The 25,688-nt window shown below is 31.5% G+C and overlaps 1 protein-coding gene across 15 annotated transcripts in view; it reads left to right on the top strand.

Moving 5' to 3' along the window:
• The window catches only part of LOC111054417 (voltage-dependent L-type calcium channel subunit beta-2), a 312,670-nt gene extending 291,593 nt beyond the window's left edge, over window positions 1-21,077 (top strand). For 6 of the 15 annotated variants that reach the window (XM_039423719.1, XM_039423730.1, XM_039423723.1 and 3 more), the window contains 9 exons: window positions 410-644; window positions 4,233-4,470; window positions 6,567-6,732; window positions 8,075-8,173; window positions 8,940-9,282; window positions 12,060-12,101; window positions 12,677-12,718; window positions 13,551-13,592; window positions 17,671-21,077. In XM_039423719.1, coding sequence (XP_039279653.1) covers window positions 410-644; window positions 4,233-4,470; window positions 6,567-6,732; window positions 8,075-8,173; window positions 8,940-9,282; window positions 12,060-12,101; window positions 12,677-12,718; window positions 13,551-13,592; window positions 17,671-17,969 — 1,506 coding nt within the window. In that variant the 3' untranslated portion in view covers window positions 17,970-21,077. Of the gene's footprint in view, window positions 1-409; window positions 645-4,232; window positions 4,471-6,566; window positions 6,733-8,074; window positions 8,174-8,939; window positions 9,283-12,059; window positions 12,102-12,676; window positions 12,719-13,550; window positions 13,593-14,780; window positions 14,869-17,670 lie in introns of all 15 variants that reach the window. The other 9 variants (XM_039423720.1, XM_039423725.1, XM_039423729.1 and 6 more) reach the window with 7 other exon arrangements.
• Window positions 21,078-25,688: the final 4,611 nt, after the last annotated feature.

Below are 25,688 nucleotides of genomic sequence, written 5' to 3' on the forward strand. Positions count from 1 at the left end.
AGTTTCCCGAACTGAGTGAGAAACAAAAATTTTGTTAAAAACAAAAGTTGAGTCCACATGCTGCTGTGCTTTTAAAGAAATTGACATGAAATTGCGGAAATTCGTTCAAAACTCAGTTGACAGCTCTGGTTAAGTTAAACGCGGCTTTAGCAACTAATTTACCTACTGTATTTAGGGCTTTAACCGCTTCATCAAAATTCAGCATCAATTTTTATGAACTTAATTCAAAGTGAAACTGCTCAATTTCGTACAGAATCAAGAAGTCTCAACAAAAACGTTGGGGAATATTATATTGAATGTTAGATAGGCTATCTTGTAGTAATTTTCGTTTTAGGTAGCTGTGGTATAGAATTTACGGCCTTATTTGTTGACAATTTTCTGCGTGTTCTAAGCAAATATTTGTTTGCAGGAAAAGTATGACAACAACTGGTGGATTGGCAGGCTGGTGAAAGAAGGGTGCGACGTTGGCTTTATACCTTCTCCCGTCAAATTAGAGAACTTGCGACTGCAGCAAACACAGGCGCGAAACTCGAAACTATACGCTTCGAAAGGATCGTCTTCTGGCAATCTAGGTGCGCTACCGAATGATGTCCTCTCTACATCAAAGAGCGCAAATTCTCGAGGCTCCACTCCCCCTACACCTGGTATACTCGACGCACTATTCCTATATGTTTGTTTGCTGTTCAATTATTGTTTTCGGATCGGTGTTTTCTTTCTATCTGTCTCTAAACAACGTCTCGTTACTTTCAGTTGCAAGCTGGCTTATTTCCTACCGCTTCTTATTTGAGTTGTGTCTATGTTATGTGATGTTATTCTGATTCGTTGTGTAACTAACTAATATCTCACAATAAACATACTGACATCATGAAACTCATATTAACATTTTGCCTGAAGAAATTTACTTTTACGGTTACTCTTAAACTTACTCACAATTATGTGAAGTTTGACAAATTAATCCGAAATTCCATTAATACCACTTGATTAAAAAGTTATTACTACTTGAAACTTCCCAGCTCCTCATAAAATTCCATATATTTTACAGATCATTGAGGTGGTCTACAACAGTAACACTGGTTTATGGACCTCCATAGTTCTATAAAATGAATACTCACGTGTTATAATCTTTCATATATTCATCATTTTCGATCCTACTGAAAATGTATGTCTTACTAAAAATCTATATTCACCCCAAATTTCCAATAGAAAACCATTTCTTTGTTTTTAATAAAAATTGAATATCCAGAATAAATTACATTAAGTGGAATAAATCACTCATAAAAGTGAATTATCTATTTACTGAATAGTTTTTTTAATAAATAATAGGCCAACCACTACTACTCTATGCAGCTAGTAGACGGATAACGGCCCCTAGAATAAAATAGAATATCGTATTTGAAACCTTTCAAACTTTCCACTCTGTGAATATTCAATGATTGTTAACATGCGATAACTTTTCTATAGTATCTTTAAAGAAACAAACCCAAGTATTATCGAATAAATTATAACTATTGCATTGCAGAATTCTTATTTCATCCATCATCTTCTTCATCAACTCTTTCGAACAAACTGTTTTTAATTTGAATTATTATTTTCTTGAGTTATGCCTTCCTGATCTCCAGCACTAATCTCCCAATGCTTGCTCAACCTACCATCCTTACCTTCTCCCTCATAATTGAAAAACTACCTTATCCTGAATAATCTCATATAGAATGTTGGTCTTTTAATGTATTGTATGTGTTTCTGAAACTAAAGAATAATTGTGTCTGACATGACATTTCCAAACAATGTGTTGATTTGATATTTTCTTGTTAATGTTGTGAGTTCCAGTAAATGATGAAATATTTACGATATAATATAATAAAGTAATGCTACTGTAGCTGATTACCAAGTTATAATATTTGTTGTTTTAGATCTCTACAACCACAAGATTGATTCGCAACTCACTTCAAATTAATTTTTTATAATAGTGTGAGCCCTGGAAAGCTATCATTTAAAACACTGCATGATGAAAATATTTTTGAATACAAGGTCGCATTAGACCAAATAGGTGCACTCTCTAACCAATTTTTGGGTCCACTATTCTAGAATAACGTGTAAATTTTATACCTGCATATGCAGTTAATAGTTGCCTATTTCAGACTGGATAATTCTTTACCTCCAAAAACAAAAGAATTCCTTGCATTCTTATCTGTGCCTTCAAGTAAGATTATTGAAAAAATGTTTATCAAATCTTTTAAAGAAAACTATGAAAAATTATGTCCAATCGTCGAAGCACAGTAATTAATTCCATCCTTTTCTCCCTTACTCAGGACTGGTGAACAGTTATATTTATTTTCAAGCTTGAGTGTGTATTGATTTAACACCATAAACGTGTGTAATGAATGCTGCTTGCATATGCATGTCTGTGTTTCACCCTAAATGACCAAATAATTGTAAGTGCTATAATTAATAAAGTGGTCGATTATAAAGTAATCTTTATTCATTCAGAACATTGTAGAAAATTTGTGTAAAATTCGTTGAAGTGACATTTTGGCAATTGCACTCATGCATGATATTGAACTAAAAATGAAAATAATAATTTATTGAGAAACAAGTGTAAATTCATGACACAATTAATTATTTTGATTTGATCATCAATATACCACTGAAATTTAAGTATATTATCAATCTAATGATGAGGTGATGAGGTATAGATATACTTCATGATTACGATATAGAATTTTTCTTCCGATAGTCTAGTCCTTTGTCAATTTTTTATTTTTCATGAATATTTAGAACTGAGATCTGCACTTTCTCTTCTAAAAACTAATATATTTTTCAGAGTTATCCAAAATCATCAAAATTATTGATGACGCATATTATAATGTTAATTGTCACTATGCATTGATAATGTGGATAATTGTTTTGGAATTAAAATATGTTGATGCTAATAAAATTACGGTAATCGTTGGAACTGTTCTTAGCACACTGTTGAATTGAGTTTTGAGCATGCAATTTTGTATCAAACAAAAGTTATATTTACAAAAGATAGTAATAGTTGAAGTCATATTTTGAAGAAAAAGATAGACTGTATTAAGAATATTATTCATATACGTTTTGGTGGAAAGGCTGCTTCTGGGGGTTATCCAACCATAAAGTGATCCCTAGGAATTCAATATTATTGTACATTATCAGTTCCTACTTATAAAATCAGAGCACTCAACTAGAATGAACACGTCATAGACACTGGCCTAGACAGACCCTAGACATTCAATATTATATTGTACAATATCTATTTAAATATTTATTTGCATAAATACATACATGGAGACAACAGGTTAAACCCTTATTTATTTATTTCTATATGTCTTAGATGTCTCCTTTAAACATTACAACATTCTTCATTCAAAAATTAGATTCAAAATAAATAACAAGCTAAGAATAAAACAAGAGTAAAATAAAATAAGAACAAAATAAATTGAATAAAAAAAGCGTCTCAACAATAGAAAAATGTTTTTTTAATATAAATCCTATCTTAAATTTATTGCTGAATCTACTTTCCAGGAGAAAAGATGAGAGGTGGAAAATTAGGCACTTAAAATATCTTACATGGGCACAAACCATGTAATACAGAATAAAGAATCATGTAGGCACTGAGAAAAAAAAGAAAAATTTCATACAGAAACCTGGTCACAAATATCTATCCTAAAGTAAGCCCTTCAGAGTGTTGCGGAATCTGACACAAGAGCACCCAAAGACGTCTAGGCGCCCAGAAAAGAGATTGAAAAGCCTCTGGATTCAAGTCAATACAAGTTTAAATCATACAAATTATTTCGAATCCTAGCTGTAGATGTTCCCAAACAAAAATTATAAGTGCAGGAGGTTATTTTCTGGTAAATTGAAATCTCCAATAATCATTAAATTACCATTACATAAATCGTGAAGATATTCAATATATCCCAAGTATTGGAGATAGGATATTGGACAATATCAGTTTCTACTCATAAAATCAGGCCACACAACTAGAATAAACACGTCATAGACTCAGGCCTATATAGGCCTATATATATTATGTAGAAACTATATTGTACGACTAAATTATATTGATTGTCTTGGGACCAAATAATTGGAGCAACTATACCATTCTATCTACCTACAATTAAACAAGAAGCCTCAAGCTTTGAATTGATGCTGCATGTGTGTTAGGCCTTTTATTGTTTGATGAATGTTCTAAAATGGATTTGAAATTGTAGGAGAGGATTCAGACTCGCTGGGTAATGCGAGACTTGCAGGTAAAACGACACTCACAACACCACCTGCCAAAGAGAAGAGAAAACCGTTCTTCAAGAAGCAGGAGACGACGACGCCGTACGACGTGGTGCCGTCGATGCGACCGGTCGTGTTGGTTGGCCCCTCGCTCAAGGGCTACGAGGTCACTGACATGATGCAGAAGGCATTGTTCGACTTCCTCAAGCATCGCTTCGAGGGCAGGTCAGTAGGCCTACAATCGCACCGCGCCGCATCAATTCAATTAATATCAATATTAAACATTACCATTTATATCAACATTTATTAATATTAAATTTCTTGCTGGAGGGATAGAATTGAATTTGATGTCAATCTTGGGTGGAACTGATTTGTTAGTCGTTAGTTTTATTTATTATTCTTTTTTTATAATTATAATAGATTGTGCTTATTATCTTACACTTGTACAACAGTACTCACGATTTTGTAGGAGTATCTAGCTAGTCCTTGTACGCTGAAGATGTGACTCAGTACCACGAAACGCGTCCAATCAAGCAAAAAAATCGTGAGTACTGTTGTAAAAGTGTAAGATAATAGCACAATTTATTATAATTAATATTGACAGTTCAGGTAGGATGAGGACAAAAGAATAAATCGTGTTTATATTGCGTCAAATCCACATTGGTAGGCCTTATTGTTTATTATTATTATTATTAGCCGTCAAGCTCCCAGATGGAAGACGCTGAGCAAAATTTGGTTCATTTTTTGTTTTTCTTGTTCTTTTTATCAATCCACCAGTTTTTCATTTTCAGTGAGAACTCCGCTTTCCTTGCTTCACTCCATTTTGTTCCCACTCTTGGCACAGTCATCTCTGGTTTAACTTCCCATTTTTCAACCTTTTCTCTGAAACTGTTCCTGTTGTATATTTCATCATTGTTAATGTTAGCAAGTATTAAGTCCTTCTTGACGTTTTTCATCCATGCACCTCCATTACTAAGGGTTGCTACATATGTTACTATTCTTTTTGTAAGTCTGTGATCTGGAAGCCTCATTATGTGACCATAAAATTTAAGGCGCCTTTTCCTGATGTCTGCTTCTATGTTAGAGTATTCTTCAACTTTGGCTGTTTTCTGTAGTCTATAACCATCTTCGGTCTTTCTTGGTCCAAGTATTTTTCTAATTATCTTCCTTTCTTCTTTTTTCAAATTTTCAGTATCTGTTTTTCTGCTAAGTGTTAGGGTCTCGCTGGCATACAACATTGTTGGCTTGATTACTGCGTTATAATGTTTGATTTTGGTATTGATAGACATACATCTCTTATTATAAATATATTGCACTAGCCCTAGGCCTTTACGAGCTTTCTGTATCCTTTCATTTTGTGCCTGTTTTTCTGATATAATTTCCCCAAGATATTTAAAGTATGGTACCTTCTTAATTGTTCCATATTTTGTTTGTAATTTAGTAACTTCTATATTTGATGTTGTGAAAACAGTTTTTTCAAATGATATTTGTAAGCCTACTTGTTCAGCACATTCTTTTAAAATTTCTATTTGTTTTATTGCACTTTCCAATGAATCTGACATTATAGCAAGGTCGTCTGCAAAAGCTAAGTATGGAATTTGAAGATTATTTTTCTTGGTTCCCAGCGAGATTGGCTTCCAGTGGTTCACCTCCTTCAGTTTCTTTTCCCATTCTTCCATTACTCTATCAAGAACTATGTTGAAGAGCAGTGGTGATAATCCATCACCTTGCCTAACACCAGTCTTTATCTCAAAAGCTTCGAAAGTTCTCCCATAAATTTTATTTTTGATGTTGTGTTTGTCAATGTTTGTTCTATGATTTTTCGAGTTTTCTGATCCAGGCCTTTCTCTTCAAGAATTTTAAATAGTGTTGGTCTGTGGATTGAATCGTAGGCTTTCTTAAAATCAACAAATACGTATATTGTGGCTTTACTTCGTAATTTTCTTATCTGTGATATTAATTTCAAGTTCAATATTTGTTCTGGACATGAACGATTTGGTCTAAATCCAGCTTGGAAATCTGAAATTTTGGGTTCTAGTGGTAGGCCTTATTGTATGTATGTTTGCACACACGTTTCTGAACATTGAACTGTTGACCTTGTTTTGTCACACTAATCACTGCGCCACCATATATGTATCTAAGATGTGGATTCATGAGAGGAAATAAATTGCAATATGTTATCATTGAGTGAACTAAATCTCACAATGGGGAATACGATGTCATATTGTTCTATCAGAATTCATTTTTAGTAACACTAGCTTTATATATTTTGTATCTCCTTTTATCTATTTCACTTGATAATACTTTTTGTTTGTTTGCAGAATAATAATAACACGGGTAATGGCTGACATTTCGCTAGCCAAACGATCACTCCTAAACAATCCTTCCAAGCGTGCCATTATGGAGCGCTCCAATTCCCGATCCACGTGCCTAGCCGAAGTTCAAGCCGAAATTGAGAGGATATTCGAATTAGCTAGAACGTTACAGGTGACTTCACTTATACCACATCATAGATTTTGAGTATCAGACCTCATCATCTCGAGGTTGAGTGGTAGAGAGGACTTAAAAATCCTAACTCTGCCTGATGAAAAATTTTTACATTCTAATTTAAATTCATCAATTATTTTTTCATGTATACTCCACATCTATATTTTGGCTGATTCTTATTATTAGAACTAATCTTTTACACTAGATAGAAATTCTTTTTCGTTATTTTATGACAGCTGTTGTTTTAGGAGTTAGTTTGAGTTTCTTTTCACGTTTTAAAATTTTTAATTATTATAATACAGTATTTTCCAGTTATTAGTAATGATTTAGTGAAGTATTCTTATTTAATTTTGTTTTCAACTTTCCTAAATTCTAAATTCCTAGTTTATACATATTTTGGACTCAAAATAAATTGGACAAAAATCGTGAAGTGTTAACATAACCTATTTTTGGAAAATGTCTATCTAAATTTGGGAAAGGAGCAATTTTGGGCTTTAAGCCTGTTGTTCCTTTCCCAATCATTCATAGTTGAGAATGACATTGTAGCCAATGTATCAATGTATAAATAAATAAATATTTTCCACTACCAGTGTCTCTAGTCAGATACTGTAAGTTTAGACACTAAATTGTAAATAATATAGGCTACATCATTGCTATTTGATAATGTTTTCTTTGATAGATATTAATAGTTACAGGATCAGTGTACTCACTTGCTCTTTTGATTTTTGAAATTATTACGGGGTTGCTATATTTGTTGATATATTCTTATCTCTTCATTATTTTAGTTTCAATGCGTTCAAATTTTATACACTAAGCTTAACTCAATATATTACCGTATCTCATTTAAATATGTTGTATTATTTGTTAGGAGATAAGCTCTTTTCAGTTCCATTTCTTTTGCTGTATTTTGATTTCATGAATACATAATTATTCAACACAATATCAAAATTGCAACTTAGTGGCAAGTCAGAAATATTATAATATTCATCTTTTTTAGAGACATTCACTCTGAAATAATCTATTTTTGAAATCCATCCTATTCTAGTAAATATATTTCTATCGGCTCAAGTAGCTTATTCTTAATTGTTCCAAAATATAATTAACATCTACCTTTTTCACTCTTCTATTATTTCCATTATCACTTTATTGTTTGACATGAAAAATAAAATTATAGAAAATTCATAAAAGTGCATGACGTAAGAATAACTTCAACCTAACTTTTATTATTTAGATGTTTGGTTCTTAATCAATAGCAGGTACCAAGTCAATTATTTTAATAACTGATTATCTTGATATCAATTGTTGTATAAAGTTGATGCTCAACAGTGTGTTGTTGTTACAGTTGGTGGTATTAGACTGCGATACAATAAATCATCCATCACAATTAGCGAAGACATCATTAGCACCGACTGTCGTTTATTTGAAAATATCTTCACCAAAAGTAAGACATCTTATCCGACATTTTAGAATTAATACGTTTGAAATCAATGTAACCTACTGAATTTTTGCATGATTTGATGACTCAAACCCACCCAATATTTAAGGTTTGCCTTGTTATCTAAGAATTACTTATACAGTGAGGTAGAGCTACCCCCTCAACCAATCTCACTTTTTATTTGAATGATGTCAACATACAATATCTGTATTGAGTATGATTGTGAATTTTACAATATTAATTCCATTTACTCGTTATGAAAAAATGTAATCTGTGAACAAAGTTATCACGAAATTGTATTGTACATTTTTCATGTGAACTTGATATTCATTTCATCTCTTCAATAATATAATAGCATTTGATCTGCATAATTTCCAATAAACCCCTAGAATATATCATATCACGTACGTTGCTCATACGTGTATCAAATTTAACTGTGATTAACCACTGATTGAAGTATTGGCGACGTCATTTATTATTCAACACAAGATATAAACATTATCTTATAATATTTGTGTCCAAATGGCATGATATCAGAATACAATTAACGAACACATGAATGATGTCAACAAATCATATTAATAATATATTCATCATATTATAAAATTGATAGTGCAATAAACTGTATTTGTGATTAATGTTAACATAGCATGATCCTTGCTTCCATCCGTATTACAAAATTAACGTATAACTAATAATATTTGTGAATTGAGTGTAAGAGTGAGACGTGTGTCGATTGTATCAATAAACCTGACTTGATTTGTGTGTTTTGATGAAGGTATTACAGAGACTGATAAAATCTCGGGGCAAGTCGCAGTCGCGCAACCTCAACGTGCAGATGGTGGCGGCAGAGAAGCTGGCCCAGTGTCCGCCGGAGATGTTCGACGTGATCCTGGACGAGAACCAGCTGGAGGATGCTTGCGAGCACATCGCCGAGTACCTGGAGGCCTACTGGCGAGCCACCCATCCCCCCGCCGCCCAGACCCCTACGCCCCCACCCCAGGCACCGCCCCCTGCGCATGCGCACTCTCATCCCCCCTCGCACTCTCATGCCCCCCCTCACCACCACTCGCCCACCGATCACGCCGGTCGCCCGCTCAACTCCACGCCACCAGGTACGTCACTTCATTCAATATGCCAATATGTAAAACTTTGCAAAACGCTGTTTCATCACTCAATGAACAACGTTGAAAGAAAGACTCACTTGAAAAAAAATAATTTGCTCACTTGGGAAAATTATTTCCTAACTTCATAAAAAGTCTCAGGGCCTCATTGAAGACGGTTGCACTTGGAAAATGATACAATAAAGAATATTATGAGGGTCAAAAGTCGTACATTTGACTTTAGTAATCATCGTTTATCATTTTCATGGGCCTTAATCACTAGAGAAAGAGGTTTTAGGTGCTTTCTTGGATAGCATTGAAAAGTTGTTGATTTTTTCATGAATATTACCCATTTGAATAATTTGTTCAATAAGAAAAATTAGTTTCAGGGTCATTTTTTTAACGATAATTGGACCAAAACTTAGCTTAACACAACTAAATTTTTGTAGGAGTCAGCATCGTTCGTAGATACGTGCACACTGAAAATGATCTGATCGTTTTTAAAAACTGTGTTGAATGTAAGCAGTATCAATCCTGAAGTTTTAATCGTGTTTTCCTAGATTTTTTCATGTACAATAATTTTTATTGCTGTATCTTTAAAATTGCACTCGTAAGTAAAAATCTCTGCTTTCATGAACCGGGATGATTTTCATGACTAATAGTGTTATTGCTTGGTACAAACAAGCTTCATTCTATCATTAAACTTCAATAGTCCAAAGCTTTGCTCAGATCAAGAAGTTTTTAAAGTAGGCTTCTCCGCGTCTACAGAAGATAAATAGTTTACAGAAGATGAATTTCATGTCATGAATATGAATACAACGATTTCAAGTAATACGATGTAGCGATTAGGAAGGTGAAAATGTATGACATAGGAATATTTAAGCATTTTAAGATGAATTAGCGTACTGGTACTAGTTAATTATTTTTTCATTGGAGATTTTTCACTTTGCAATAATGCACATTCTATGTATAAAAAGCTAGATCGCTATTTCTATGTAAACTAGAGAATATAAGGGATAGTTATTTCTATATGTATTTCCTTCAACTAAATATGTGGGAAAAATCTAGACAAAAATAATAGGAATCATTCTGGAGAAGATGGGAATCACGCAGGATCCACGCAGTAGTTCCATCTGGATAGGTTATCAAAGTATTGTAGAAATATTTCACTATTCTGGTTATATTCATGATTGAAGCAAATGCCGTTATTGAATACGGTGATACATAGACTATCAGATCTTAATACTCTACTACCAAATTCCAACTTTCCAATATGCTTACTGAAATTTAATATTTCTACTTTTTATCCAAGTTATGGAAATATTCGTCTTAAATTCAGAGCCCATATCCATAACACACCATAAGCGTATTAACAGTATATTAAACATTAAATGTCAAGTCTCATATATGGAACTTCCCAAATACTAATGCAAATAATGCTAATTGATAAATTAAACATGACCCTGCAACATAACAGGACCTTCTATATACCTCCAATATAGGAGGTCTGAATATAGTGACCAGAAATTAATTTAATGTTTGTAGAATATTATTTTACATAATCAAAGTTACAGGCATTGTTCTTCGTTTTTAATCTAATAATTAATATTTTCTGGAGTATCTCTATACTGTGTGGTATGCTGGACTACATTAGCGTACTATTCTGGAATATACTTGGCTTATTTCATTAAACATTTTATCTCCACTTGTAATGACGTCGTTCATTCATGAGATGCAAGTTATACATTATGAAAATGAATTTACCTACGACAAAACTAAAGCGATTGCTAATTCTAATCATAATTTTCATGAAGAGAGATAAATACACTGTATTACACTCAATACTGGTCTGACTTTAAAATTGAGCTAATCACTTTAGCTTCTCTTGAACAAATATTATTGTGAATAAAATGTATCATACATATTTCGAGCGAATCAATGAACACTGACTAGTATAAGTATAGGTAAGATAGTAAGATTATTTGAATGAAGAATTATATTCAACCAAGAAAAGAAACCAACTCGTATAATTATATGCTTTGAAGAAGTTTTCCAAGAAGTCTGTTTCACAGACTAAGCTAACAGATTCAATATTAGTGATTCTTGAGGTGATGCATAAAAAGCGAAACTAAATAGAGTAAAAATTTTTAATTGAATACTACGCTGAAAATGAATAAATGCACAAAAATAAATTCTTATTTTCATCACATCACATATTGGTGGTCTCCTATATTGTAATCAGCTACTATAATACATATTAAAATGAATTCAAATCATTGATCAATAATATTAAACATCACATCGATTATATCAATGACTATTCGATTATGTATTTTGAATTTTATTGGAAGAATTATTTGAGAAGTAATAAATAATTGAAACTAATATAATAATTTATAATACAGTATATATAATAAATATTATTTTATCTGCTAATTTGAATTTTCTTTGAAAAATAAATTGGAGCTATAAGATGGAAACTAAGAAGCTTCTTATAGAGGATTCTTATTATAAGGCGAAGAAGTGTTAATTAATTGATACTATAATATAGACTTACGAAGAATATACCTATAAGACTGTTAATAATGAATTAATTATAGGTACTTTAGTAAATTAGTAAATAGGATATTATTTCAATTTTTATTATTCATGAAAATATATTGATAGTAGAACGTATGAGTTCATGAAAGCAATGACAGTTCACTTCAGAATGACAGTGAGAAAATAGACAATATGATTAGATTGATGTTATTGATTCGAATGGCATGTATATATAATTTTCTTCGCAGGAGCTCACCCGGATGATTACGGGTATCCTCATGATGCAAGAGGTACGGAGTACTTACTAACTTATTAGTAAAAAATCCTCTATATTGATGTTGCTTATTTTCTATACTTTCAATATCATTAAATGTCTTTCTTCAGTTGCTGATATATTTTTTATATAAATTAGAGATAAATATTCATATAGAAAAATCAAAAAAAGATAATCACTAAATATTAAAGTGTATAAATATTTCATGTATTGACCCCAAAAAATACGAGTAGTTCTCCTACCTTACATAATCATAGTTGAAGTATAATACTATAATTCATAATTTTCTACGATGATTTCAAATTTTGTTCAAGTTGAGAAAATAATTCAAAGTTTGTGCTTCGAGTACAGTTTCTTTTGGTAATTAAACTTTCAATCAAGTCTATTGATGCAACTGATATACTTTAATAAAATAGTCTATTGAAGCTGTATTATTTGAAGGAAATTATGAAAAATAAATTTCTATTTTCTATTCGCCACAGTAGATGCCATTTAATCGATGCATGGTTTAGTTCGGTTCATTAGTCTTGTAACCGTATTGAAAAACTGTTGAACTGGAAATCTCAAATGTGTGTAACATTATGTCCACAGGAGCTCATCAGGATGATTATGGATATCCTCCTGATCCAAGAGGTATGAGGCTTAGTTCTGAGTAGCCCATATTATTGTCAATCTATATTTGTCTGTTCTCTTGTTGGAAATATTTTACAAAATTTTCAACTTAAGATTCTTGCTTCTTGTATTTTGGTTTTCTTGAACTTTATATCATACATTCGAGGTAGACTTATAGAAAGCAGAACTTACAATATAATCTTCCAATATTAGAACAAGTTTTTTTAGCTCATAAGAGTTATTCTAGTGAATTACTCCAAACCTCTGACTCATGAAAATAGTCTTTGTTACAAAAACCTTGATCATCCAGAGTTTTTTTTCGTTATTTTCTTCACCCTCACAAATTTTTATTTCTTTTTTATCCGATTGCACACTTATATTTTATTGGATAATCTTTGTACTTTTCAACTTCTTGGAAAAAAAATCATTCGTGATCTCTTGAAACCAAATCTTGACATATTGTGAAAATGTGGTAAATTAGTGCACATTAGAAAATGATAGATGATAATTTATTCATTTATAATGATATTTTATTTATTATTTTTTGATGATAATGATAATATAATTTGATTTATTATTTGTGTTGTTATTCTTGAGAGTAACAACATTTCAGAATTATTGGGATACTTCATTTCATCTAAATTAGTAATGTATAATTTTTATCAGGTAAAAATTTGCTTCTTCAAGTATGGAACACGTTATAGTAATCTTTACAGCTACAAAATTAAACTTTATATTGTATAATTTAATTTAGTGATCTACTATTATAAGTATTGAAATAGACTATGAATTTCAAGTGTCTTGAATTTATACAACTATATTGAAGCACTAGTAAACACAATTTTCTTCACAGGAATGCTTCAAGATGAATATGGATATCCTATTGAACCTAGAGGTATGATTGTTTAGCAATCAGTCTTATCCACCTTTCTTGCTGGAATGATGAAATTACACCACTCTATTTGTTGTTATTGTTACTTTCACACTTATAGATTTTAGAATATTTTAATATTATTTTATTCATAATATTGTCGCTTATTGTATGAAAATTATCAGTTGTGTACCGGTAGTTTACCTGTCAGTGTTCATAGTCGCTTTTTCTTTTATTAGTTTCTATTTTTTATTTTCTATTAGCCTACCTTCTTTTATTTTACTTCTTATCCTTGGATATTTCACTATTATTATATTATTATTGTTTGTAATTGACTTGCAAAATCATCATCCACTTTAATGCATGGTGATCTCACCAAGTAGTATTGAGTGTATGTACAGTATAAATATAAGCTCAATATAATTTAATATAAATTTTATATCAATATTCTGTATGTATGATTGATTATGTTTATAACTATTATTATTATTGACAGATGCTTAGTTGAGCCCTCTACTAGTATCACTAGTATTATAGAATAAATAATTTAGATTAAACAAGCTAATAACTAATAGCCAAATCTGATTCCTCCAATTTAATGTATTTATACTTTTCTATTCATTAATTTTTATTTTCTGATGATTTGTAAGGAATATTTGGAATTATCAAATGGTGTGCTTTCAGTTCGAGAAATGAATGTAAGAAAGGCTTGGCTTCCACATTCTATAATTTTTACGTTAGACCAAACAACAATCATAACTGAGAACTGTACTGCACACTTATTTTTAGACCTATAATTTGAATTATCGGGTAACCAGTCTTTAAGAATGTAGAGTTATTGAGATTATCTCTTGATAAATCGTTAATAATTATCGAATAATTTTTCATGGATATACTCATTTTATCTTATAAATGTATGATAGAGAATGATTAATAAATTACTGAAATTTATCAGTCCGCTCTATGTGTCTATAATAAATTATATATTGATTTTCACTGCAAGTAATTGACTCGAAATACATAATTGACGACAGTTTTATCCACGATTGAAGAATATTTTTTATTATTTTATTCTGCTGTTAATTTTTTCAGCCTTTTTTACATTTAATGATAGAAATATTACTGCAGTTTTTATCAGTGCAGTATTACCTAATAGCATTGATGTTTTTGAAGATCTAATGTGTATTTGTGGTACCCTCTCTCTATTTATAGAGTTGCTTATGAGACAGGGAGGTCAGGTTATATTGGCGTCAGCCTTACTGCTACAGGATCTAGCTCCTCCCCCCGAGTTGCAAACAATGTATGTAACAAACAAAACTCATCAATGTAAAATGCACTTGTGTCTTTCAAACAATATATCCGAACTTTTGTTGAACATTTTCTTTGATTATGATCCCGATTTGTCACCTTCTAACATTTTGTTTCATTGTTTCTGTTTCTTTTCGATTTTCCTCTCTACTACTACCAAACTTGCTTTCTAACATGGATGTGATGTGTTGCGTTGCGTTGCGTTGCACCTGTGTCACTTGCCACTTGCCACTTGCAACACAGCCACACAAGGCGTCATACGGGGCCAGGGAACTGTCGAAATAAGTTGACCACATCAACGGACATGCCTCACCAACTTGCAACTTGCCTCACCCTCTTCCTATCTTTATTCCTCATCAGTGCTGAGTTATCCTTCCCTCACTTATCACAGCAAACTGTCCCATTTATTAATAAAATATCTGATCTCTAGAAGCGTAAGTACTCAGTGTCGCATGAGGTTTAGTTGGAATGGAAATAGACTAGAGCCTGGTTAGATAGCAGACTGCTGGAAAAACCAACATGACGGTTCCAATAGCGTAATGGCTGAATTAGAAGAATCATGAAATGGTTATCCTTCCTTTCCTCTCTACCTCTCTCCTTCTGTGTGTGTTCTCTCTCTCTTCTGTAGGACCTGAAAATAATCTCCACAAAGGGTTTAATCCAGAATTTTGAAACGTTTTATTCGAAAAATTCAAAAGTACACGAAGGAAAACCCTTTTGGATCAGCTTTAGAATTTTCATGGATTTATAGTTTAAGAAATGCTCAAAATGAATTGATTCATATGTCGATTGAAAAAAAATGATATTCTCTACAGAAAATGCTTAAATTAGTTTGTCTAATCAATTATCACAACTTACAAAAACATTTAAGAATAAAGTTTATGATGAATTCATGACGACAATCACAATGAAGATTCCAATGATGGTTTTTAGAGTATTTTCTCTCAGCTACGTATTTGATAAGAGGGATGATGAAAAATGAATAAATTGATGTGATGTATTAGGTGGGTTTTGAAACCGGTAAATAATTTCACAATATCTATATGTGTAGTGAGTTATTTGGTTTGATTTCGAACTTATTCATTCCGATCAATGAACAAATTATGATTATAAATGAGATTGTAAATTTTTGTAGGTTTTTTGAAAAGGCAATTTTTTGAAGCGGGATTCCTGAGTTAAAACTAATGAGTAGAGTAGCAGTTATGGAAAACCAAACTGATGATTGTTTTATCGCATAGTGCAAATCGATATTGAAATTATGGCTTTTGATGATGTTGATAATAATAGATTGATAGCTCTTAGCACAGATAACAGAGGATTAGTTTATGCTCTTAGTATGCAGCGGTAGTTTTAGAGTAAGCAGCTTTTGCATGCAGTCTTCTGCCTGTACATGTAAATTTTTTACAAATTTCTATATTTTTGGTAAATTTTGAACAATCTTCAAGCGTTCAATTCTTTTATACTTGTAGGGTAGGCCTATCTTAGTTATTAATTTCTTCAAACTCATTTTTTATGTTTTGGAATGTGACTTTTTTCCTTTTATAAAGTTTGCGATTTGAAAAATTGTATTCTTATAAATATCTCTAGAAATTTTCACATCAAAGGAATGCATTCCAAGGTTGTTTATGTAGGTAATGATAGAAAGATAATTTTTTCAGGCCTCTCATTGTTTATCTAGAACAACATTGCAATGAATTATAATACAAATTCAGATACAGTAGAACTCCAATTATCCGAATTAATGGGGACCGGGACCCCCAATCAAATAATCAAATATTCGGAGTTTTTTTTTAATTGCCATTGGAGAGAAAAAAGCTACGTTTTAATATTGCACTATTTTTTATTGAATTTAATGAAAGAAACATGATATTTTCACATGTTTTAAATATAAATAAAATGTACTTATGTACAAGTTTAGAAATAAAAATCATTGTTTTTTAAACAGCTCCGTCAATTTAGACTTTTTTTGGACACATTTTTTTCTGAAAGTGATTCGGATAATCGGCGATTCGGATAGTCGGAGTTCGGATAATTTGAGTTCTACTGTATTTCAATATTGTAGAGTTATTCTTGTAATTTTTAAGTAACTTGCTGATTAGAGGAACAATATTAGAAGAATTTTACACAATAATGGTAACTTATTATATTTTTTCTGTTTCATTTACTCTATGCCTACTGAAGCTAGATAGTATAGATCACTATTGAATCTGCAATTTTTTAAGATTTGGGGGAAAAATTAACCTCAATCTGAAACTGTTTCTGTCAATCATTCTTATGATAAATAACATGCTATGAACTGAATTTATAGTTGATAATGGTGGAACAAAAGTTGAAAAATATTGAGTACCTATTATTTAAACGAGTTATAATTTATATTAATTATTGTCAACAAAATAATCAACATTCATTTGAAATTTACTATTTCAAATTCAAGATAGTATTGTTATAACTATCTCATTTAATATTCGAAAAATGAAGTTTGAGACTCTGAATATTAATAGGAATTATTTCAATGTTATCAATTTCCTTTGAAAAAAAATATTCTTTATTGGGCAAACTTGAGACTTGAAAACTATTTCAGTCTTGACGTTACAGAAAATTAAATGAATGACAATAATGGAAACTTTATTTTAAAAATAAATAATTTATTTATTTAGAAAAATTGAATGAATCTTGATCAAAATTATCCCTAATTTATTACAAACGATTGTTTATATTAGAAAATACATTCTTATGAAGCATCAATAATAAATAGATGAAAATGAGTGATAATAATGTACGGTAATTGTTGTAGGAGGCTACCATCCGCACCACAGTAGAGCGCGTTCGAGAGCGATGGACCGCGACAGGGTTGACAGGGGGGACTACGACGAGGACTACCAGAGCAGCAGTCCGGTGGGGGGAGACATGTATGGCGCCCACCACGGGGGCCCCTCCAGGGGGGGTGCCAGTGGGCCCCCTGCACCCTCTGCCACTGCGCATGCGCACCTGCACCCACTCCCGCACGCGCATCACCGGCCTCGCGACCCCCCTCCCGACGACTACCATTCCCCCCACCAGGCGTCTTCGCGCAGGGCTCTCAACGCTATTTAATAGGAATGAATTTACTAGGTACAAATTACTCATATATTTGCGATTGTCTGGTAACAATCTTAGTAGCTAAGATGGATTTATGCTTGCAAAGTGACTAAAGTACTGCACCGATAATAAAATGAATACTACTTTGTATAAAACGAGTGTATTATAAAAATGAATTATGTTAGATTTTTTGTATGCAGTTTTTTACTATATAAATTTGAAAGTAACATTATTCTGAATTTATAAAGTAAAAAATTATTTATATTCCATAAAATAGTAGCTATAAATTGCTGTTTACTCTTCTCTAAAGTTATCCAAGTCGCGGAACATAGAAAAAATAAATATCGAGTGACCTGGCTGGTTCAGGTCTCGTGTTGTCAGTGTGCTCAATCGCACCTGATTAATTCTGATTAATTTCAGGGCCTCTGATATGACTTAGGCAGCCTAGGCCGATCCTAGGCTGAACGCGTCCATCCGAAACTGTAGAAGACAATAGAGGTCATACGCTTGTTTATGCACTAACATTTCTCTGACATCATTTTCTATAGAATCATTAATTTAAAGTAGATTCACTATTCATTCATCAATGACTTGCTCACTATTAGGATTTCTCCTCGTTTGGTGGAGATTACGTTATTCAGCTATATTCGACTACTGTGCATCTATTTTATGGCCCTAGCGTTCACTTCTACATACGGTTCTCAAGGATCTCTTCATATTGCGAAATTTGAAAATAAAATGTGTCATAGTAAGATGTTTTTAAAATTATAACATATTGTTGGAGACCTTGAATTTCTTATTGTATTGTCTGCTTTTTAACCCTCATTCTATAGAGGAATGCAAAATAATGCAAATTGGTAACTTTCGTTATAATACGAGTAATTTGTTCAACATGCTGGGAAGAGACCGTGCTGAATTTGATGATTGTATTCGGCTAAATATGATCTCTACTTTCTTCAATCAGTGTCATCTTATTAGTTTGTGGGAAGAAGAGTAAACAATAATTTAAAGTTATCGGAAAAATGAATAGACATTTAAGTTCGTATCAAAAGTATAAAAATATATTTTCCAATTTCCCAATAAAGTGATATAAGATTTTCAATTGTGAATTATTGTATTTTTTGTAATAACGCAGCATAGGAAAATAACAATGACTACCTGTTTGTAACTTGTATAGGAAGATAATTTTCGTGTTCTACTTCACTACGGTAACACTTTATAGCCTCCTATCGTCATTTGAAACTCAAGTACCGTAGCTTCAAATTGTTCAAATTTAATTTCGACATATACCCATATAACACTTATAGTAGTTTTAATGAGTACATTTAACAAATATGCTTAGCCCAATTTGATAACGATCTATTATCTGGGAATGGTGATACAAAGCAATATCTCTTTTTCAACCCATGAAATCAGAAATTCCTTCCCTATAGTATTGACTGTCTTTCCCTAATATTCTACTGATGCTACTCAGCTAAGATTTTAATAGATTCTCAACTAAAAGGGAAATGTTGCACCTCATTAATCATCAGTTGTTTTCTATTGGAATAATTTCACTGATTACTTACTAATTGATCGAACATTTTATTAGTTAGAATATTGGAACTCGTATTAAGCTGCGTACAGACTTGGGCTCTACGAACACCCGCATTTCATTTTCAATCAGCTGATTATATTTTTATTCGTACAGAAACAGCACAGCAAGGTATATAATAAGCGTAGCATCAGCTGATCAAAAGTGAAATGATAGGCCTACTGTTCGTGGCGCTCAAGTCTGTATGCACTTTAGAATGGATATGGTAAGCAAAAAACAGTTCCAGTTATTCCTCCAGATTATTTGCAGTTTGATATAAATTCACAGAATGTGCAACAGTTCCCTTGAACATAATCCCAATGTTTTGTCATATTCGATTATCTTTTCCAATAACAAAGTAAAACACCAATATATTTGACTGCATCTACTTACATACCAATTGATAGTTAGAAACAAATCGTTATCAATAGTAAGTTGAAATTTCTCGCCTTAAAACTTGTCTCGTGGATATAAAAATAAAGACGCTGATTAGTATCCTTCAGAAATAGTGGCGTTTTACATCTCACAGTGCACCAGAATAGCAGAATAATATATTGTTCATGACATACTGGTCATTGGGTTTCTCTTTTATCATTTGAATGGAAAATTTAAATTACTTATCTTGAGTGAAACTCTTTCTAGAATTATAGCAGTTTTAATTAAAAACGAAGTCTATCTTATTATTCGACGGCAGATCGGAAAAATACTAGCTTTATCAAGTAAATCATTGATAGGTAGGCCTACTTTGTCAAAAGCTTTGATATTCTCAAGTGCCCCGGCTACATGCCAACCATGCTATAAATTTAAAAATAATTTTTCCATCTATTATCATCCTATGCACATTACTTCACCTTCTTCTATCTGTAGATATTTCAAATTTAATTTTATAGAATTAGATAGTATATTATTCCTTATGATGGACATTCTGCCTAAACAATATAAATGGAGTAGATCAAAGCTTCTCCTTTACACACTTTCATCAGTCTAAAATTTAATTTATAGGTCAAAATAGTATAGATCATAAATAATTTCACAGATAACTCTATTTGTAAGAAGACTGTAGTATGCAGACAGTTTTGTTGATTTACATAATATAATTTCAATCTTGGTCTAAACATGAACATTTTTCTAGAATCTATGTTTATTCTTTTTCTATTTTGTACCCACTTGCCTCCACCCTATTGAAATCAATTATTGCAATTCATTCCACATACAATTATTGCAAAATATTCCACTAAGAGTAAATTTCAATTAAAACAATGCATCACTTGGTTCCCTCGTTCTATAAAGGCTTCGTCACTAGTTTAATTATTTTCAAATTCAGTGAATTAGTTCCAGAGAGAAATATTTGCGAGGTATATAATTCGACGATAGTGACTATGCTTAATATAATTGACATTGGAGCCAAATTGTAACAAGAATGATATTATGCAAGGAATTGATAAAATAATGACAATTTGGCTGCAATCTATTGAAATGAATTTGTGAATAAACAACTCTCTTGTTAATATTTGTGAGATTGTTATTGTATTACCTGGTGTGTAGAAAAGTCAATATTAATTAAAGTTCGATGCTTGGCTCCAAATGGTTTCTATTTTTGATTTCGTTTTAGGGAATATTGAAATCATAAGAAACGTGCCTAAGTGTTTATAATAGAAAATGGAGATTTTAGCTGAGATTTCCTCTACAAAATGAGCTTATAAACAAATTTTTGGCAACTACAACTCTACAATTAATATACTATTGTAAGAACTATAACTGTCTTATTGGGATATAATTGTTGAAGTAATTATAATTCTCAATGATCATTGATTCTAGTAGAAACACTTTATCAGCTTGTTATATTGATTCAACTCCTTTGGCGGCTGGATATGAATAACTATTACATTAATCACTGTTCACTTTTTGTGTAGTTGAGAAGTTGATATTGTGGTAATTATTCATATTGAATGAAAAAGACTAAGAAATTGTCAAAAAACCACTGATTTATTGATAATTAGAAAGACCGGTTTCGGTTATTACACCATTGTCAATCTCTGATAAACTAAAACTAAATACAAGAGCAGCAGAATTATACTAGTAGGCGATTCTGCTGCTCTTGTATTTAGTTTTAGTTTATCAGAGATTGACAATGGTGTAATAACCGAAACCGGTCTTTCTAATTATCAATAAATCAGTGGTTTTTTGACAATTTCTTAGTCTTTTTCATTCAATCACTGTTCAGTTCGGGCATCTTCTTTGAACACGTGCTGTAGGCCTACTACTGGTTCAGCAGCAATTTCAATCGATATGAAGTATAACTACATAAAACGTCCACTTTTTAGCATGCAAAAAACAATTTAATATATTATATTATGATAGTGTAATTCTGTTCGGAAACCTATTTCCTTGCGTTTTATCATTGTAATAATGCTTCCTTGAGTGATATAGACTGCATATAATTCTCTTTATAATTTATATTCGTTTCTTTGTTCTCTGTTTTGCTGTTACGTTATAGAAAATTCGATGGTGAATTTATTTGTTCATCAAATTGAAATTAAAGTTACGTTCCCTATCAAATAATGGAATATTCGTTGATTTTTCATGATTGAAGGATGATTATTTTTGCTCAAAAAATATAATGTCTCTCCATCGGTTCTCACGCCTTTATTGTTAGTATTATTAGTAAACAACCTTTAAAATCGAAGTAAATTCCTCTTCACAATATTCTTATTAGTTTTCCTCTTTTCGATTAGCATAATTCTATTTATTTCAATATTATAGTGAATAATATTAAGTACTTGATAGAGTTTTTATGAAATTTGTAATAACTTCAATCTTGTTACACTTATTACAACCCGGTTCATTCAATAAATAATACATTTTTAATTCTGTGAGAAATATTGTTTTTCCTGTGTATTTTTAAAATTTGAATTGCCTCTTCAAGAAAAAGTGGTACGATAGTAATAGGTAAATGATATTGTCCTTTAAATTTGATGTATTCAGGTTGAGAGCCAAGGATATAATAATATGATGTGTTCTAGTATCCATGGCTAGTTGCCATGAAAATTGTGTAGAGAAATTTGCGCTGATCATGATTATAAGTGTTGATGAATTGGATTATTATTACCCGAAATCGATGTTTAATACCAAGTAGGAAGTAAACTGAACCAGACCGTCATTGATGTAAGGAAGGGAAGGTGTTCTGTTCTGCTCAGTATTTTATTTAAATGATAATCTTGTTTTGTGTGTTGTTGAAGGAGCATGATTCGTGTAGTGATGTGTTCTCATTGTTAGGTCTATTGAGCTGGAGTTGGAGTTCACATGTGTCAAACATAATTGTTGTCATCGCTCTAAATTATATTTTAAGATCCTTGTGAACTGTTGTTACCCTTAACAAACCAGATAAATATTATTGTTTCGTGCTAACAGCCTAGCAGTCATTGCTAGACTGCGTCAAGTTGCTCCTGTACTAAATCGTGATATCTATGTTGTTCAAAAATAATATTGTATCATTCTAATAAAAAAAATCGAATACTGCTCTACTAAAATTTTAAGCGAAATGTTTCCTACATTTTTTAATTTTAGAGATTGAGGGTATGATTTAAACATCATTTATACTATGAAATCGTTAAAGCATACAACCTCAAGGTGTTATTACAACTTGAGAGTATAATTTATTATGCTTGTATCCGAGTGATTTTTGGATACATGTTCAACTTTGTTACCTAATTAATATATTATAATAGTTGACGAATTGAATCATTAAATATTTTCTTCATGCCTTATTCAGTGTAATGATATTACAGTTATATAGTGATAAAACAGCTTACATTTTAGAATATAACAGTTTTAAGTATGGTAATCATCAAACAAAAGCTGTGGTAATTTTATTGCTGACATAAAATTCACTATATTGTACTCATGGAAAGTTTCGTACATATTATTAAGTACTTATTGTATAAATTTGTAAAAACTCAATTCCATTAGGTAAAAAATTAATATGATGATGCATCACTAGAAGCATTGTTAATAGAACTGCTTCAATCATGAAAACGTTTATAGATGAAATAATAAATTTTCAATCATGTTTCCTAAGAAATTCTATCATAGACTATCATTATAAGTGCTGGTTTCAGTACTGTTGGGAAACCACCATTAAAATAATGATTCATAATTTTTTGTAAAAAAATTGTAGTATAGACATGTTTTTTACTACAAATAAGTTCAATAAATATTTTTTCTTGTAAGAGAAATGAGCCAAAGCAAATTGATAGTAGATTTCAATTGAGAATACGGTACTAGAGAAACTGTAAAATACAACCACAATCTGTCCTGTATTGTTTTTTAAGCATTACATATTAAAATCTTAAAATTTCACTGTCAGCTAAAACAAAATTCTTCATCTTGATGAATCAACTTCATAACAGGAGCTCCTGGAAATGACTCAACTAAGTACTGTCCAATAAATTCTATTCAAACTAATGCATATTAGTTTCTATTACAACATGATAACATTATGTAACTTTTGATAACAGAGTCACCCCATAATTCATTCTTCAAGATAATCTCATAATTTTATTATTTGAAGCCCTCATCCAGACTTTTCGTTTGATATGAGGGACTGAACCCTTGATCTTGATTTATATAAGCATGACAGAACATATCTAAAATATAATAGTCATGTCCAATTGATAATCTTCAAGTGTAGCTTTTATATAGCTTGCATTGCGTTCAAGTTCTCAGTCGAGTTCGTTATTATAGCAATAGCATAACTATTAGGCCTATATTCCAAGGATTATTCGGCATCTAGAATCATATTTTTTGTGGTGGTTATCTCATAGCAAAAATGTAAATTATACATTGAAATATCGAATAAATCTGGTATTTTCTTTATCGATTCAACATTTTTCAAAAAAAGCTAGGTTTTTGATCTCTCTTGTGATGAATAACTTACTGTAGTAATGGATAATTACAATAGCTTTTTACCTCTGAGAAATTTGATTTATATACAGTTATCTACCTAAAAATAGAAAAAAAAATTTGTTACAGGCTGTAAATATCGTACTGTATTGATAGTACCGTATCGAATTTTCAGAAATTCTTCTATAAATAAAACTTGTATTATAGACTGTAACATAAATTAATTCCGGTATATATAGATGAAACATAAAGGAATATAAAGAAATATTGTATGGATGTGTACGGATGCTTTTCTGACGTGTATTGTAAATGACATGACAAAGTGAGACCAATACTTTTTGTACTATTAATTATAAGCTTCTAGGATTGAAAATATGACTTCAATTACCAAAAAATGGCGATTTAAAAATTTATTACACAGTCAAAAAAATTACAAGTTTTATTTTTATTGAACCTAATCCACTAAATCTAAGATTCTAAATATTAAATTTTAATATAAGATACAGATTGGAAAAGATTTCAACAAAGCTGAATGAATTAACTTCTCTTTTAATGATTTCCTGAAATTAGCTTGAAGACCAAGTTACCATAGCATAACTTGGATATGTTGGCTTTGCAGTGGTGGGGTAGTTGGCTTGCATGGTAGAGTGGATAGAACAGCTCACTTATTACTGCCCTGCTAAGCGAAAAAGGCCGTATCTACAAATTTTCATATTTTGAGTTATATATCAAATAGCATGTATTTTTAGTCGAGGAATCCAATGGACTAGGTTTAAAAGCCGTATCTGCAACCGTTCTCGAGATATAGACACTTTGCTATAAGCAGTATCGCCGTATGTACAAAACCAGCAAGCAAGAACACAGCATAAGAGCAGTATCTACTAATACTAAGCAAGAGAGCAGTAAGTGCATTGTCAGATACTGATTTTTTCCTTAGTCTTGTAGATACTGCTCTTTACCTGAGTATATAGTAGTAGTGATTTGATAGATACGGCTGTTATGAAAAATAAAAGCTGTAGATACTGCTCTTATCCTTAGCTCAGCCTGACGGTTTCTTGTTAGTTGCCGCCAAAGAGACTGTCAAAAAGGTTATGTTTTTAGGCTATTTATTTTTTTTAGGCTAGGTGATGTGAGTTTTTACTAGCTGCTAAAGAGTGTATGGCAAATGCAATCAAGGAAATGTAGAAGTGAAAAAACTTGAAATAAATTATTTTTATGAGTGGCAAGACTAGAAATTAGAAACAAAAATGGAAAGCACT

Source organism: Nilaparvata lugens, chromosome 3 (assembly GCF_014356525.2).
Source record: "Nilaparvata lugens isolate BPH chromosome 3, ASM1435652v1, whole genome shotgun sequence".
In the NCBI taxonomy this organism is placed as follows: domain Eukaryota; kingdom Metazoa; phylum Arthropoda; class Insecta; order Hemiptera; family Delphacidae; genus Nilaparvata; species Nilaparvata lugens.